This window comes from Apaloderma vittatum, unplaced genomic scaffold, assembly GCF_000703405.1.
Source record: "Apaloderma vittatum isolate BGI_N311 unplaced genomic scaffold, ASM70340v1 scaffold367, whole genome shotgun sequence".
NCBI classification, from domain to species: domain Eukaryota; kingdom Metazoa; phylum Chordata; class Aves; order Trogoniformes; family Trogonidae; genus Apaloderma; species Apaloderma vittatum.
In genome coordinates, this window is record NW_009725455.1 from 46,125 (window position 1) to 62,629 (window position 16,505).

At 38.5% G+C, this 16,505-nt stretch overlaps 1 protein-coding gene across 1 annotated transcript in view; it reads left to right on the forward strand.

Moving 5' to 3' along the window:
* Positions 1-15,084, forward strand: part of EIF3H (eukaryotic translation initiation factor 3, subunit H) — a gene marked incomplete at its 5' end in the record, with an annotated part of 17,575 nt that extends 2,491 nt beyond the window's left edge. Inside the window, 4 exons of the mRNA XM_009872890.1 lie at positions 759-908; positions 9,325-9,445; positions 11,831-11,963; positions 14,824-15,084. Of these exons, the coding sequence (XP_009871192.1) occupies positions 759-908; positions 9,325-9,445; positions 11,831-11,963; positions 14,824-14,921 (502 nt within the window). The remainder of the gene's footprint in view (positions 1-758; positions 909-9,324; positions 9,446-11,830; positions 11,964-14,823) is intronic.
* Positions 15,085-16,505: the final 1,421 nt, after the last annotated feature.

The following is a 16,505-nucleotide window of genomic DNA, read 5'->3' on the forward strand; positions in this document are numbered from 1 at the left end:
AGTGGAGGGGGGGAGTGGGGAAGGAGGGCAGGAGGAAAGGCAAAAAGCAAAAGATTTTATTCCAAAATCTCAATATGCTTACAAGGGAGTTAAGGATCTGTTTCCTTGGAAACTTGTAGATCATGCCTTTATTTCCACATTTTATGAAAGGTATTACTGTCTACTTTATTATAAAGCAATAACAATATTTTTTATATGTGTATTGTAAAAAATATATGCACTGGAAATTTATATTTTAATATCCAGCATGGAATTTTAATTGTTCCAAAATGCACGCTATTTTGTCAATCTAATTTTTGGTCAGTAAAAATTTTAATTATTCAGCTATTGGGGAAGGTTTTTTTTGTTGTAGTTGTTAGGATTTTTAAAGATATATCAGTGTTGTGTGACAAACTGTTCACTTCTGTTTAAGAAATCCTGATGGCAGGGAAATTCGTAAAATATTTTGGAAGGGGCAGAGTTAATCCTGTCAGTAGTCTTTTGCTGGAGGCTTTTTCATGTAAGTGAAGTATTAGCAAGCAAAGCGGCTGCTTGACTTCTGAGAGTTTTTCCTAGAGCAGCTTTTCCTAGTTTTTGTAAATGTGAGGTTTCTGCCATGCAAATGCTCTCTTACCAAAACTTGACTCTTGTTTGATTGTGGAACTGTGAAAATCAAGAGTTTTTACAAAATTGTCGGTTGTTGTTGGAGCAACAATTCCACAAAAGGAACAAGAGAGTTACTGGTTATGTTAATAAATATTTTTAAACTTTTTTCACAGCTTGAAAAAAGCAAATATTGCCTATGAAAACATGTTTGAAGAAGTGCCCATTGTAATTAAGAATTCATACCTGATCAATGTGATGTTGTGGGAACTGGAAAAGAAATCCGCAGTAGCTGATAGACATGAATTGCTCAGTCTGGCTAGCAGGTAAGTACTTGTTACAATAATGGATGTATTTTTATTCGCTTTCCCAAACCACAGTTTAACACCTTGGGTGAAATCCCAGTCTCATTATAGTCCATGCCTTGACTTTTAATGGGGTTAAGACTTTATGCTTCATGTTCTTTTGCTGAAGGAAAACCTGCATGCTAAAACTATAGCATTAGATTCAGTCTGCAATCTGCATATACCTGCAGTGCTTGCAGTGTATAATCTTTTCAGCAGCGTATATTTCTTCAAGAAAATAGTGGCATTCAGAAAATTCAGGTCAATAGATCTGGAAATAGAAGTAGGTTTTGTTAAATACTCCTTAAGTTATTCTGTAAATGATTTTAATAAAAAATAAGTAGCATTTTTTCTACTTTGTAGCAGGACGTATTTGGAAAAATAATAAACCTTCTACCTGAGAAACTGACAAAAATGCTAAGACTGATGGTCATGACAGCTAGCATTCATGATGTTAGAAATTGTTTAAGAGTTTCTGGCATGATTGCCTCGTAATTTTTATCTAAGAATAACTTTTTGTTCTTGCAGCAGTTTGCCCTGAAAATACATTTGTTACGACACAGTAGGCATGGCCTCCGGCAGCGTGATCGGGCTTTTGATGGTGCTTAAAGCTTACACAGCATAGTACAGTTAATTGCATTATTATTGGGCTGATCAAAATAACCAGATACACAAAATGATGCAGTATCTTGTTGCGTGTGGAATCTGGAGTGTATTCACTAATAGGTTTTTGAGGTGTAACTTTTTCTTTTTATGTCAAGGTATTATCTGTCAAGTTTCTGATCTCCTCTGAGAACCAAGTTAGCTCATTAGCTGACAACTAGTGGCCTCTTTTCTTTTTCCTTTGACCCCCCCCACTATATCCCCTTCGCTTCCCCTCCCCACAACTGTAAGGCTATTGTTAATGGATCTATAGTGTTAGTTCTCCATATGTTGCTTGAGTTAGTAAAAAATTTCCACTCTGTTTTCTTTACTTGAGCTTATGTGGATGTATTGAGGGATCTGATGGCTTTTAGAGAAAGTCGTAAAGAGAGAACAGGTATAGGGCTGAGCTCTGCCAGGGAATGTAGTGAGAGATGCTTAGTCAATAGTTTTGTTGGGCAAAGTTGTGACTTTGCACCTTGGAATTAGCAAAGTGAAGAATTTTTGCCGAGATGCTCAGTCTGCTTGACTTTGCAGGCTTCCTGTCGGGCTCTTTCTTTGTGCAAAGATCATAAAGCTTTTGCCATCTGAGTAGAAGGTGGACACAGGATGTAGATGACGATGATTCTTCACGAGCTCTACCGCTTTCCTGTGTAAAAGAGGGACTGTACTGAGGATACAGCAGGTTTCCAGGTGACCCGACAGCATTGCCCTTGACTGTTTCTATGGGTGTGCTCCTGTAAAAACGTTGGGATTACCCAGCTCCCTTGATCCTAGCACAGGCTGCCACTAGTCACGCAATACAATTCTGGAAATGGAAATTAATTTGAACAGATTGCAAACCACAGTTGAAGTTTTTCATCAACTTTACATCTTATGTAATAACTGTTCCATACTACTGCCCTGACAAAAGATAAGAACTGTACAAATCAATTTCCTTTCTAGAATGATGGTATTAGTAGCCTGGTGCAAACTAGGCTTTTGTGTTGGTCCTCCTGTCAATAAATGGGATGAGAAGTGATCAACAAAAACGTGAGCCCAAAAGAAAAAAGAAACTCCATCGTTTGTTCTGAGGAATTCTTCACAACAGGAAAAAAAGGGATAACTTTTTGCTTAGTGAATCAGTTTCTTTCCAGTGGGTGTCTTCTTGGAGCAGTGCAGTTTTGTTCCTGTCGATGACACAGGTGGAACTCGATTTTTGATAAACCTGGTTAAAAGTGCCTTTCAATTAAGTGCATTGCTTTGAACTTAGCAAGTTACCATCCTATATAGTGGCAGCAATTTCTTGAGCTTATTGAAGTCTAGGATTTCCTGCTAATTGGGAATTAATTAAATAGATTTATCAGTTTTCAGAGATATTTCTGGATTATGTCTCCTAAACTGTCTTTCCTGGCAATGTTATTCTGGCTCACCTGGTCTGTTTGGGTAACTTAAGGTGCTTAGTTTGATTTGAAGGACAGAAAGTTTTGGAAATTACCCTAGCAGGCTTATTTTTAAGGTTTTGTACCTCTTTTTTTCTTATATTTGATAGCTGTTTCTTATATTTGATAGCTGTTTTTAGTTACCAGCCAAGTTACATTCAGTGATATCTTGCACAGGCAAAACTCAGCAGCTGAGTAATTTAAAACATATTAGTGCTTGTTATTCCAGGTAGGGTGACTTACGCTGCCTGCTGAAATTAACTACTTTTTACTTGAATTCAGCTACAAAGATTTCTCTGTCAAAAAATATATGCCCGAAGTAGGGGGGAGTTCAAAACTCCACTATTTTGGAGTTTTATTTGCACTTTGCATTTTCCTTATTTTTCTCTTTGAATAGTTGTGGCTAAAATATTTCAGACATCAACTTTGAATTTTGATGCACATTCTCCTCACTTTGCTGTTGTAGAATTAATTCTGCCTTTTTTAAAAAAAAAAATATTTTTTCTCTTCTTCTTTTGGGAGAGTTGGGTTTGGTTGGGATTTTTGGGATTTTTTTTGTCCTTTGGGAGCATCCCCAAACCTTTTTTAATCTTCTGAAGCAATGGTTTTAGCAATGAAATTATTTACCCATAGTTCTTCTCCTCGGGAGAGTTTGTTTCATCAAGATTCTCACACATTCAGCCACCCACCTTGTCTGAAGCTGTACCTATTTGAGGTGCTTTGTCTGCACCTTAATATCTTTATCCTTTTGAAGTGCATTTGTGATAATTGTATGGAGTAGTTTACTTTTTTGGTCATAAATTTGTACTTCTCTTGTGAAATTGAATTGACTGTAATATTCTGGGGAAAGAAGTTGAAGGCAGAAGAGCACAAGACTAGCAAGTAATAGCAAGTAAAGGCCTTTTTCTCAAACTGTTATCCTCCTGCTCCCCTTAAGGACCGAAATGTCTTGAAGACCTTGGAGTACTGCCAGTCTTTTGATAGCGACTCAAGAATTAAAATCCTGTCAGATAATGTTCCAGATCTTCAGAGAAATAATTACAACCAACTTTCTCATTCTCATCCATCTCTTCCCTATTCTATTGATGATCTAGTTTAAATTTAAAAAAGCTTTTTTGTGGTCTAGCTTCATAATGGGGTTGTTCTATAATATCTCAATTTGTCTCTAGCAGTTTTTCTAATAGTGTGCGTCAGTAGAAGCAAACATGTGCTGAACGTTTACTGCAGTAACATCTACTTGGCAGATATATTTTTCAAACATCAGATGCGATATTTCTGCAAAAGTGACATAAGGAGGGTTACTTTGGCTTTTGAAAACAATATTAACCTTTATACGTTGTACCGCTTATTCAGAAATCTCAGTGTGCTTAACGGATTATTAAAACAATTATGAAAATCTCTAATTTGCAGATGGGGGAAGCTGACAGAGAGAGGGTAAATGTGTTGCCCTAAGGCACACATCAAAGTCAAGAGTTTGGAGCTCAAGACTCCTGCCTTAGATATCTCATTCAAACAAAATCCTCTTAAAAAGAGCACGGGTTGAACTCAGACTGAAATACTGAGATGTAAACAAGTTCTGCGAACTGGTGGGAATGCTACTTAGAAATATTTAATCAAAAAAATGTGCTTTGCCCAGCAGTACTTCTCTAATGCACCCAAAGCTGTTGCCGCCAGTAGGAGAAAAACTGCAAAGGGTGGCACCTTTCCTGAAAATCAGTGACACTGAGAGAAGCCTCAGCAGAGCTGATGGGAAGTGGAGAAAATGAGCAGCAGATACAGGATTTTCCTGTGCTCCCTCTCGCTGCTCCCTGTTCTTATCTTCCTTAGCCAGGATGCAAGCAAAATAAAATAAAATAAATGACGGGTCCCTTTATGTTAATTGTTGGCTACCTTAGGGTACCATCTCTTTCGAACACCTCTGGCTTCGGAACTGTTATGCTCGAAAATTAAGTGCCTGGGTACAGCACAATGATTCAGATGTTGGAGGCTGGGTGCCTCTGCTCCCGCCTGGGCCAGTGCGAGGTAGGTGGGCTTCTCCAAAAGTGCAAGCTGAGGCTCACGAGCTGGGTGTAGAGACAGTTAAAACTGAAGAGCAGGACCTGGGAAGCTGAGAACACGTGAACTGCTGCTTTCCTTTGAAGCTTTAGTTTCTAACTTGAGGCTGTATTTGGGGTGTTTCAGACCTTTAGCGAGTTGTGTGTCTGGAGTCCTTTCTTGATTAAAGATGCCGAAGCAAATGTGGGCTTCATGTGTAGTTCCCCCATGATGAATCCTACAGAAGTGGAGCCAGTTTTTGAGGTTCCAGCCCCAGCTGCTTACATCATTCCTCCCCACTACTCCCATTTCATCTCTATACCCCTCCCACCCTCAGAGATTTTTATTCCCTCATCTGTTTCAGAATATGGCTGTACAAATAGCTTCACGGAATAGTCTGGTGGAAAAAGTCAGGCTCCCACTCTTCACTTCCAGCCTTTCCCTCCATCTCCCTGAAAAAAAAAAAAAAGCCCCAACAGAGGGTGGTTTTGTGTTTACAGTAGACTGTTTCACTGAAAGAGTTTCAAGTGTGCCCACGCAAACAGCTGAATCCATACAGCTGAGAGTGCTGTAATCCTTGGGCAAAGAGAGGAGGGAGAGACAGGAAGATGCTGATGCTGGAACCTCTTAAACTGACTTTGCTGGCAATAGCAAACTGCACCTTTCCTGGCCTTAAAATAGATCTGCCAAGAGAGACTCTCATGGTATGAGCATTCCCTCAGGAAGAGGGAGGACTGCATTCAGGCCTCTCAGCTAGGTCTGTATCCTAGCAGGAAGGATGCTCTCATATAGCGAGTGATCCATGAGTTCAGTAGATGTGCAGTTGTTGCTTTCTCCTTCTGTGGATGCCAAACCTGAACATGGCCAAGCAGAAAGCTCACCAGTGGGAAGAACAAGACTGAAAGGACCATGACTGTAATCTGCAGATTGGGCTGCTGTGGTCAAAGGTTTCTACTTCTCACCCTCAGAGTTACTTGACCTTTGTATTTGATAATTGTTGAACATGGAAACACAAGTAATCCACATGTCAAGGCCTTGATTTCATATCTGCCCTTTTGGGTGAAGGATTATACCCTGTCAGGTATAAGCCTTTACAGCAAAAACGCACAGCACGAGAAATGGCTTTGCAGGCTATGCTTTCTGCACTTTCTAGTCTGTTGGTTTGGTTTGTTTTGTTTGATTTTTTTGTTTCTCTAAACAGACTTTGATAGTTTCCCTTTGACGGTTTGTATGTGTTTGTCTTTTCCTGAAATTTTTTATTATGTCATCCAAGCTACACAGATAAGTCACAAATGGTAGCTTTCTGGAAGTCTTATAGATCACTCACTACAGGTGAGTCATCCTAATAGCAATTCTGGTGAAGGAGTGCTCTCACATCAGGTTATTTCTTCATTAGATGTGTAAAAATTCACATGACGGATACTTTTTGACTGTCCTAACTGTGAGAGAAGCTCCATTATGTTTTTTCTCCTTTTATTATCTATATTTCTCACCAAAAAAATAGTCCCCGTGTGTGCACTTTCTGATGCTTAGTATGATAGCATGTCTGCAGCTGGTATTTTTCTCCCATGAAGATTCACTGATTCCTGAGGTCTGCTGGTCTCCTGGTGCTACATAAGGTGGAGCTGTGTCTTTTAGTTCAGTTCCAGACTGTGCTTGGATCATAACCACTCAGACCTGACTTGTTTCTGATGAAACTAAACTGAAAATAGGCTTTAGGTGGATTCCTACTGTGCTTCAGCCACTAATGGGCTTTCAGATTACTGGACTCCATCAGAACTTGTGATAGGAAACTCCCCTGAAACTCGTGTAGAGTGGACATTGGTTTCTCAGCACCAGCTGTTTTGCTTTACAGATGTGTTCCTCTTGGTCTACACAACTCGCTAATCTACATATAAACGTGACATAATTGACTCCTTTGCTGAATCAGCTGATTGAAATACATCCATTAAAAATGCAGTTCTTTTTCTGATGCCCTCAGAATGGCATGTGTTGAGCTCCACGTTGTCTACGTTTGACTGCCACAAGAGCCTTGTGGGAAAGTGAGTCTTGATGGGGATGTGAGCAGCATTTACTGACATCTTTTTTTTTTCATAGTTTTTTTATTCTTAATTTTTAAATTGCATTTACATGTAGGGGACATATAGCTACCTAGCAGTGTGATTTTTGAGATATGCTCTGGGGAAGTGCACAAGAAAGAACAGACTGAAACAATACAATTTGCCTTCCTAAATCTCACCGGAATAAACTTTGGCTAAGTAAAACTTGCCTAAACTTGTATGTATACATTTTTACAAGTAACTTTCTATTGGCCTTCCTGTTTTTTGAAGAGATGGAGAAAAAAAGGGTATTGACCACATGAAAACCGAGGAAAAAGCTGGTCCTGTATTTGCAGCATACTTATCACTTCATGTCTCTGTTCACATCTGTTTAAGTTATCTGGTTTTAGCCTTTTGTTTCCTGGCAATGAGAGCAAACACTATATTACTGCAATGTCTTAACAATAACTCTCTCTGTTTCTGTATTCTACTGTACTAAGCTGGTCCCAAAGAGATTCACATAAAATCATTCTCTGTAACCAGCTATATTTCACTTGGACACTATCTGTAAAATAATTATGTATTCCTGATGTCCACATGCCCTACAAGGCTCTTAGTGGGTACGTACCTACATAGGCATTTCTGATAATATCCAGTTCTAACATGAACTCTGTATAACATAAACTCTATAAAAACCTAAAAATATGCACACCCCTAGCAATGGCAATATTCCACAGTTCTAAATATTATGTGCTTGAAATATTCAACCAAAAAATCCCCAAGAAGTGTAAAAATAATTGTTATAGTGGCGCCTCTCTTGCTGCTGTGTAGCTGAAGTCCTCTTCACTGTCTGCCCCTGTATGTAACTGAGATGTAAAACTGGCTTGTAAATAAATTCTGGTCTGAAGTTACTGATACAGTCTTTTGTTCACTGAGCAGGCAGCTGAGCTAGTGAAATAGTTGTCCTAGTGCTCAGATATCAGCTACGTTCTCAGCAGGTATCCTCTACTGCCTCAGTACGTTACCAGCTTCTATCTCCAGTTCAGTTCTGTGGGTTTGTGGAGTCATTTACACTTAAAAAGGGACATGCATGGTATTATGTATGTGGTTCTTTTTTCACTTTATGCCTGTCTCTTCCAGTTTAAAGAGTTTCCCCAGCCCACAGGCTGTAGGGTGGTGGGAACGTTTTGTACATGGTGGAAAGAAACTCAAATAAGGTGGAGAAGCAGTGACTGAAGGATATGATTCTGACAGAAGTGCACCTAACTTTTTATTTGAAAAAAACCTCTCACCAGTAGTAGTGGATTTCAGATGAGAAGACTGGGATTTAGCTTTTTGAGTCGTTGGTCTTCAGCCAAGTAGGACTGGGCAAGGCTCAGATCAGAGCCAACAAACTAGCTTCTGATCAAAGGGATCAATAGAGAGCAATAAGTATCCTTCTTTCACTGCACTACCCCGTAAACACGATTTAAGGTGAATACTGTCTCCATGGGCACCAACCTAAAAACTTCCAAAACTTTAACTTGGAAGCTATACTTTAAGTTGAACGTTCCTGCAAAATACTGAATACATTGCTAAAAACAGTTACAACAAAAGTTGTTTAACAGACCGCGTTTGTCTGGCCAAGGCGGTAGATCGCGTAACTGGAACTGGGCGTGCCCAGCCTTGCTGCTTCCATGTTGCCTGTGGTATGGAATGTGGAGCTGGCTGGGCTGGACACAACACTCCCTCTCAGCTGCTGAGATCGAGCAATGTCTGCTGAGCTTCCAGGTGTGATTTGGTAGACTGGTTCATGAGATGGAGTTCTGAGGGTTATTTAACTATCCCTGCAAAGGAGTGGTTACGTACTCGTGAAAAAGCCAGCAGTAACTTGAAACCAAATTCTCTGAATGCATCTCCGGAACATCGTTCGGGGTTGCATATCACAAAAGCATCAAACTTCTTTTTAAAAAAAAATTTACCTGCATCTGTAATATCAGTAAATTCATGCAAGGCACTGTTTTTTCATAATTGAGAGGTTCCCTGCAAAGATCAAAACCCTTAAGTATGGTATTTGCAATGTGGCAAAGATGCTAGAGGAGGAGATGCCATGTAAAGTGTCATCAAATCAATGTATGAGCAAAGATAACCAGGAACTTAAAAGTGTGCAAACTGTGCCATTAGTGCAGAAATGCTGGTCAAGTGACTTAAAATGAATTTTAAATTTTAATTATTTTTTTTTTTAACAAACTCAATCTTTCATGAATATTTCTTGTGTTTCAGTAATCACTTAGGGAAGAGTCTGCAGCTGCTGATGGACAGAGTGGATGAGATGAGCCAAGACATTGTTAAATACAATACCTACCTGAGGAATGTCAGCAAACAGCAGCAGCAGAAACACCAGGTTGGTAACATGGAAAATCTGAATGAGAGAATTTTTTTCCACGAAGTATGGTTTGGGTGGTGTTATCTAAGACAGATGAATATGGATTGAAGCAAGATAAAATTCACACAGAAACGTAGCCATTAAGTAGATTTATACGATATTCAAGTCAGTGGGGAATTATCAAATGGATTCACTTCCGCTGACACGTAGCATGGCTTGATCTTTCTTTACTTTTTTACGTATTTGTTACTGATTTATGATAAACCAAAATCATCGATGAATGTTCTGTAGACACAGGGATTAGAGGTTTAGTAAATGAAATGAAAGACCTGAAAACTAGTGAATTGTTCCAAAACAAACTGTGTTTTAATACCACCACATGAGTAGTGATACTGATGAGGTGCTGCTTTTAATTCCTGATGCCAAAGGGCCTTTTTAAAATACGAAAGAGCTAAGGGTACAGAATTCTGAGTATGGAGACTGACTCTGGGTGGCCCTGCTTGACCACAGGGGCTGGACTAGGTGACCTCCAGAGGTCCCTTCCAACTTCCACTGTTCTGTGATTTGGAGATTGCATTTGATAAATTGGTTGTCTAATTATAGAAGAATGCTGGTGCATAGGAAAAAAACCACTATGAAAATGATTTAAAAGCCTGGAAAGCAGATCTTAGTAAATGCAATGCACGTCGTGATAAATTAGCAAATGACTTGCTTTACTCAAGAAGTACCTGCTTAAAAACATAAATTAGAACTCTTTAATATAGCAGAGATATGGTAAGATCCAGTATCGGCCAGCTGAAAATGGGCCAGGCCACTAAAAAAAATTAATAATTGCAGGTATTGCTACAGAAAGAAGCTAATTATTAAAAAGAATACTCATAGTGAAGTGCTATCTATTTTAAAATCAAAATTAGCTTTTTTTCACCTAAGTATACCTTGAACAGGGAGTATCTTAAGGAAGCAGCACATGATCAGTGATTGTCTCCTGGCTTTCTAATTCCTGAGGACATGCAAGCTTCATGCATGTTCAGAAATTTTTTTTTCCTTTGCTGCCTAATTTGAATAGAAAGATGGCATCCACTTCAAAGGTTTTTGTATAACCAAGGGGATCTATTTATTTTGAAAAGCAGAGCAAAGTAGGTTCCATGGTGTCTCACTTAATTTCTTTACTAACTATAGCTGCTTTAGTAGTGGCTCATTGCAGCATAGTTAGTGGTCTTAACTTCATTTTTAAAATGGAGCAATTGTGATTAAGAGCAAGCCGTTTCAATAGAGAATAATAGGCAGACTGCTGAGAAGTGAATGGGGTAATGCAAAGAAAGAAGAAACTACATGCAATTCACATACAAATATGGGCATTTAAGATTTTATTTTTAACGTTGTCCAAAAACTTGTATTTGTCACTGCGACTGGGAAAAAAAATTACTTCGTTTGAGTACGCCACCAAGTATGAACTGTTTTCAGACTCTTATGCACAGATACACTTAAATGAGAGAAAACACCCTGTACCCTTTGGCTTGTTTATTATAGTTTTTTTGGTGTTGAATGAGGGCTTCAATAGACAAACTTTACAAGTAGTTTGTGGCTGTGAGATATGATTTGAAATCTCACGTATGTGCTTTTGAACCTCTGCAAGAAATGGTCTGAAGAAATGATCAGCCTTAATTTTCATAAACTTCAAGTAATCTACATGGCAGAAGGAGGCACTGAAAACAAATCTGGTTTGGGTTTTTTTTCATTTGTTTTTTTTTAATAGCAGAATAATTTATACAAACTGCTACACTGGTATATACTCTGGAAACCCACAAAGAAATGGCATCAAAGTAGCAGAATATCTAAATAACTGGAATGGGAAAATGAACCATTATGCTTTTTATCAGCCGCCACTTTGCTCTCTGTTTAGAGTTAATATTTTTTGGCTTAATCAAGTTCTTTCCTCATTTCACAATAATATTGTTTTGACCTTTAACTTGCATAAAATATAATATTTCTCGTTTCTATAACTATTTGAGGTAATGGCTCCTCATACCTACATATTCCAAGCTTATTTTCCTTTTTTTGCTTGGGGAAATGGAGGCCTTTATCTACTACAATGTATTATTTCCATCAGATACTGTATTTACATCTATGAAAAAATTTTAAAAATTAACCCCACCACCTCAGTACCACGTAATTTTCCAGTGCCTCACGTATTTAAAATGCTAGCTTGCAGGTGGAAATGCTTGTTACCAGAGAGTTGAAATAAACTGTGTATTGCATTTACATTATTTGAAATAACCTCAGTTCCCTTGAATACGCGTAGTTTTTAAAAGGTACTTGCTGGTTAGGTAAACATCTGAAAAGAGAAACTTTTTGCTGCTTTGGAAGTCCTGTTGCAATTTGTTTGTGTTGCTTTATTTTCAGTACCAGCAGAGACGTCAGCAAGAAAATATGCAGCGTCAAAGCCGAGGAGAAGCCCCTCTTCCTGAGGAGGACATCAATAAGCTTTTTAAACCACCACAGCCACCTCCAAGAATGGAGTCACTCCTCATTGCAGGTAACGCTCTAGCCACCTCTTCAACTCATCTTTTCATATATGAATGTTAGCGTGGGATAAAGTGCAGTTGTTACATTAGAAAACATCTGGGTTTTTCATTGCTAGAGAAGGGCAGTGAAGCTGGTGAGGGCTCTAGAGAACATGTCTTATGAGGAGAGACTGAGGGAACTGGGATTGTTTAGTCTAGAGAAGAGAGGGCTGAGGGGAGACCTCATTGCTCTCTCTACAACTACCTGAAAGAAGGTTGTAGTGAGATGGGGGTCGGTCTCTTCTCACAAGTAACAAGTGATAGGCCTCAAATTGTGCCAGAGAAGTTTTAGATTAGATATTAGGAGAGTTTCTTTACTGAAGGAGTGGTGAGACATTGGGGACAGAACTGCCCAAGGAGGTGGTGGAATTGCCATCCCTGGAGGTGTTCAAAAAACACGTAGATGTGGCACTACAGGGTATAGTTTAGTAGCTATGGTAGTATTGGGTTGACAGTTGGACATGATGATCTTAGAGGTCTTTTCCAATCTAAATCATTCTGTGATTACTGTTGTCGTTATGGTGTGATATTTTGGTAATGGTAGTATTCCGAATACTGTCCTTCACTTGGACTAAGGTAGCAGTTTCAACCTGTGACCTACAGCCCTAACGTCTGAAGTATTTTAAAAAAAAAAGTTGCTAAGAAACACAGCCTTATTGCTGGTGGAGAGCCCATGTAAGTAAGCTTCCACACGCATCTAGGTAAGTAACAGAGGCATGTTAGCCATGCAGATATGCACCCGTGTAACTTTTTGGAAGCAAGCCACTGTATTTAACCAGAATGGCTGCACTGAGCTTTAGATTTGGTGCCTGGGGACTTTCTCCCTTTACTTATCTTACCATGCTATGTAGCTCCTGCCTGACCATCTGTGCCTCCTGGCTTGTGGGAAAGGACTGGACCAGCAGCCAGAGCCTCTTTCTGGCTCCATCCTGAGAGGGTGAAATGTGATTTTGAAGGAGAGATGGAGAAATAAATGCTCCACAGAGTGGACTTTCTGTGTGAACAGGTGTAGGGACTGCTGCAATCACTAAGCTGCTCCCTGCACTCCCTCAACTCCAGAAATTAGAGGGTTCTACAGACAAAGGCAGGAATAAGATGTTTGGACTAGAACTACTGATTCAGAGCAGAGCAGTTGTCTGCAGCCCTGAGTAACCGGTAACATCCTGAGATGCTGAACTGGCTGTTGCAGCAGCTGAGATTTTTACTTGGAATTTCTCAGAAAACTGAGAGAACATCTCTGATTTCTGTGGCCAGAGTTTTAGGGAAACTATCCCCGTTCTTTCTGCAAGCCAAGGTGAATGAAAATATTAACAAGCACAAAATTTAAGTGTAGATCCCACCCACCCAAATTTCTTCAGTCTAGTGGTAGGACATAGCCACAGTTTGGTACTGAAATCAGTGTTTGTCCTGTGCCTCCTGGAAAGATAAAAGTACCTGGAGACTCACACTGGCAACAGAGAGCAGAAAACCTAGGTGACCTGCTAAGTAATCTAAATTTGGAAAATGTCACACAAAAGCAAATCGTTTAACTGTAGCAGGACTTTTGGATCAGTTAGCTGTAAGCTTTTTTTGGACCGAGAGAAAATTAAACTGTAGTCTTGGTAAATTAGTGTACAGAAAGGAGTGAGTCATAGCATAGAATGGCTTAAGTTGGAAGGGACCTTAAAACTGATCAAGAGTGCTTTGATATTAAAAAAAAAACAATTTGAACTGTCACTCTTAAATTTTTGACATGTTCTTTAATTATTATTCCTTCCAGAGCCTTTTAAAAAAATTGTTTTGATAGTTTTTACCAGTTAACAAATCCTAGCTGCATTAAACTATTTAAACATTTGGGTTTAGCATGGCTTAAAAATGCAGCAGGAGGGGTGTGTGTGTGTGTGTACACGTGTGTTTTATGAATGTGATAGCTAAGGATGAATCATCTCGTATAAGAGGAGGAATTGAAAACTATTATACTTAAGGGAAAAACCAGTTTTCAGCCAAAGCAATCTCTTCATTTGTTCTTTTACCATAGTCAGGGGAAGGATTGAAAGCATCCACTTAACTTAGATGAAGTAAAGTTTGTGGATAAAGAAGGAAACTTAGCTCTTTTGTCTCTGAGGCATTAAAAAACTTCTCAAATAGAACATTAAACTGAGAGTTTATTGGCCTTCTAAACAGTCTTAATTTTGATTAAACGGACTTCATGTTTTGCTATTCCTAGCAAACAAGGGAAATAACTTGTAGCAGTGTGTGTATAAAAACGTTTTGATGGGCACGTTTGATTTGTAAAGCACTGACAAGTCTTCATACTCTGGTGATTTTTGAAATAGCTAGTAAAGTGAAATATTAGGTGGAAAAAAAAGGCTAGCAAAGTGTCAAACAGGAATACCACAGTTTTCAATCGGCTACTGAAGAATATTTGTTACAAATATTTTAATAGGGACAGCAGATGTGTAAGAACAGAACTGAAATGCAATCTTGTATTTTTTAGGGCAATTAAACTGAACAATTAATGTGATTAAATTTCCGATACAGCAGCAAGAACTGTTTAATTTTTTTATTGTCCTATGTCTTTCTAGAAAGTGTATGTAACAAATTGTAGGAAAATTAAGGGAGGTTTGAGCATACCAGTTTACCTATTCTGCTAATTTAATTTCTTCTTCTTCTTCCCAAAGCTATTTGGGAATACTGAAAATTCCTAAGCGTAGAGTAGTTGAGCTGTTTTGGTTACTTTTCTCTCTAAATCCTGCATTATTCATGAATGTTTGACTTTTCAAAAATTGTGCTCCAATATGTCTTTCTGAATTTCAAAAGTGACAAGGGTTTACACTTCTTTTTTATTGACAGGTCAAATTAATACCTACTGCCAGAATATTAAGGAGTTCAATGCACAGAACCTGGGCAAGCTTTTCATGGCTCAAGCTCTCCAGGATTACAACAACTGAAGAAACTTCACTGTAGCCCTCAACAGAAAAAGTTATATGCAGTTTTATACTGTTCTTGATCCTTTTGAAAAATTACTATATTGGGAAAAATCTTGTAAAACATAGTCACCTTCGTTTGTGTAGAATTCTACCAAAAGAAAAATAAAGGCAAATTTTAATGATATTTTAGTATTTCCTTATTTGTTGGACCTATTGGATTGGAATTTTCTGCGGTCACTTGGGTTTTCTAAATGTTTGGCAGTTATTCATGTTTAGTCATAGCAAATAATACAGGTTTTATTTAACTTGGAATCTGAAGGAAAACCAGATTATAACAAATGTTCAGTATAACTGACTTCACAGAACAAATTTTAACATTTCCCGGTTTTGGTTGAGGGCTTGGAACCGTGATGTGTAAGTCACAGCATTTGTTGTTTCTTTTTATTTTTTTTATTTTAACCTGCTTAGACAGCCTAGTGTGGTGGACCTTCCATATCACGAATATTGCATAGGCTTTACGTTCAGAATATAAAAAATAGTATTATGTTCAGCCATACCATGCTAAGCTGTGTTCCTATTTTCTTTTGTTACCCACCAACTGGATTGAAATCCAGTGATGCTACTGAAGTCTTCCTGACAGAAATTTCAGAAGTAGTGAACCCAGAGCAGTTAGTGTGGTGTAAATGGACACCACACGTGCTCTGCACTAATTCTTCATCTGGATATGGCCTTATTCCTGAACTCAAGCTAGCTACCTTTTAAACAAAAATGTTAATTTGAAGGCTTAATATGTGGAAACTCACACGTTACTGTTAATGATTTCTCTTTTTTTTTTTCTTGAGTTCTTTCTTGCATGTCATTGTGTGATGAGTTCTGGGAGCCTAAAATGGCTGAAGGAATGTGGCTTGGTCTTTTAAAATAAATAACATCCTCTAAATATGAACTTAGTGTGGAGTATTTCAGCCTCTAAGGTGACTGTTTTGGAAAGTCAGAAGCATATGTGAAAACTGAGATTTACACTAGAAACTTATTTTCTGAAATAAAAGATGAGTTAGGTATCCTGCTACAGTGCCATGTGATTGAGTTTCATTTCCTATAAAAATACTATTCAAACCATGTTAATTTTCTAGTTTTCTGAAGGACCAAAATAACCACCAGGGAACAGAAGTAAGCAGCAGATAATTAGACTGAGACATCTGAGATAGGAAAAAAAACCGATCTTCTGCATAGCAGGGCATAGAAGACTGACTCTGTAGTGACTGTGTACAGAAGGAAGCGGCAGTAACATTATACATACTAAAAAGTCTGCAGAGGAGGTGCTGGCAAAATGAATGCTTGGAAAAGGTTAAAAACAAGCTGTGTGTTTTGAATTAGTTCTTTAAGATTGAGGATGTAATATAAGAAAGAGGGCAGTGATACTCTACTGTGCTGGAGCTTAACAAAGGTGGTGAATTCTACATAGCTAGGTTAAATGTGCTAAATATCAAGTGAAGTCCGTGAAGAAATGTTCAAGACTTCAGTAGAGATTAGTGGCTTCTAAAGGTATGGGTCTGAGTCAGACAGGGGAATGAGATACAGAAGTAGGTGATGTGTAAAGAGATTTTG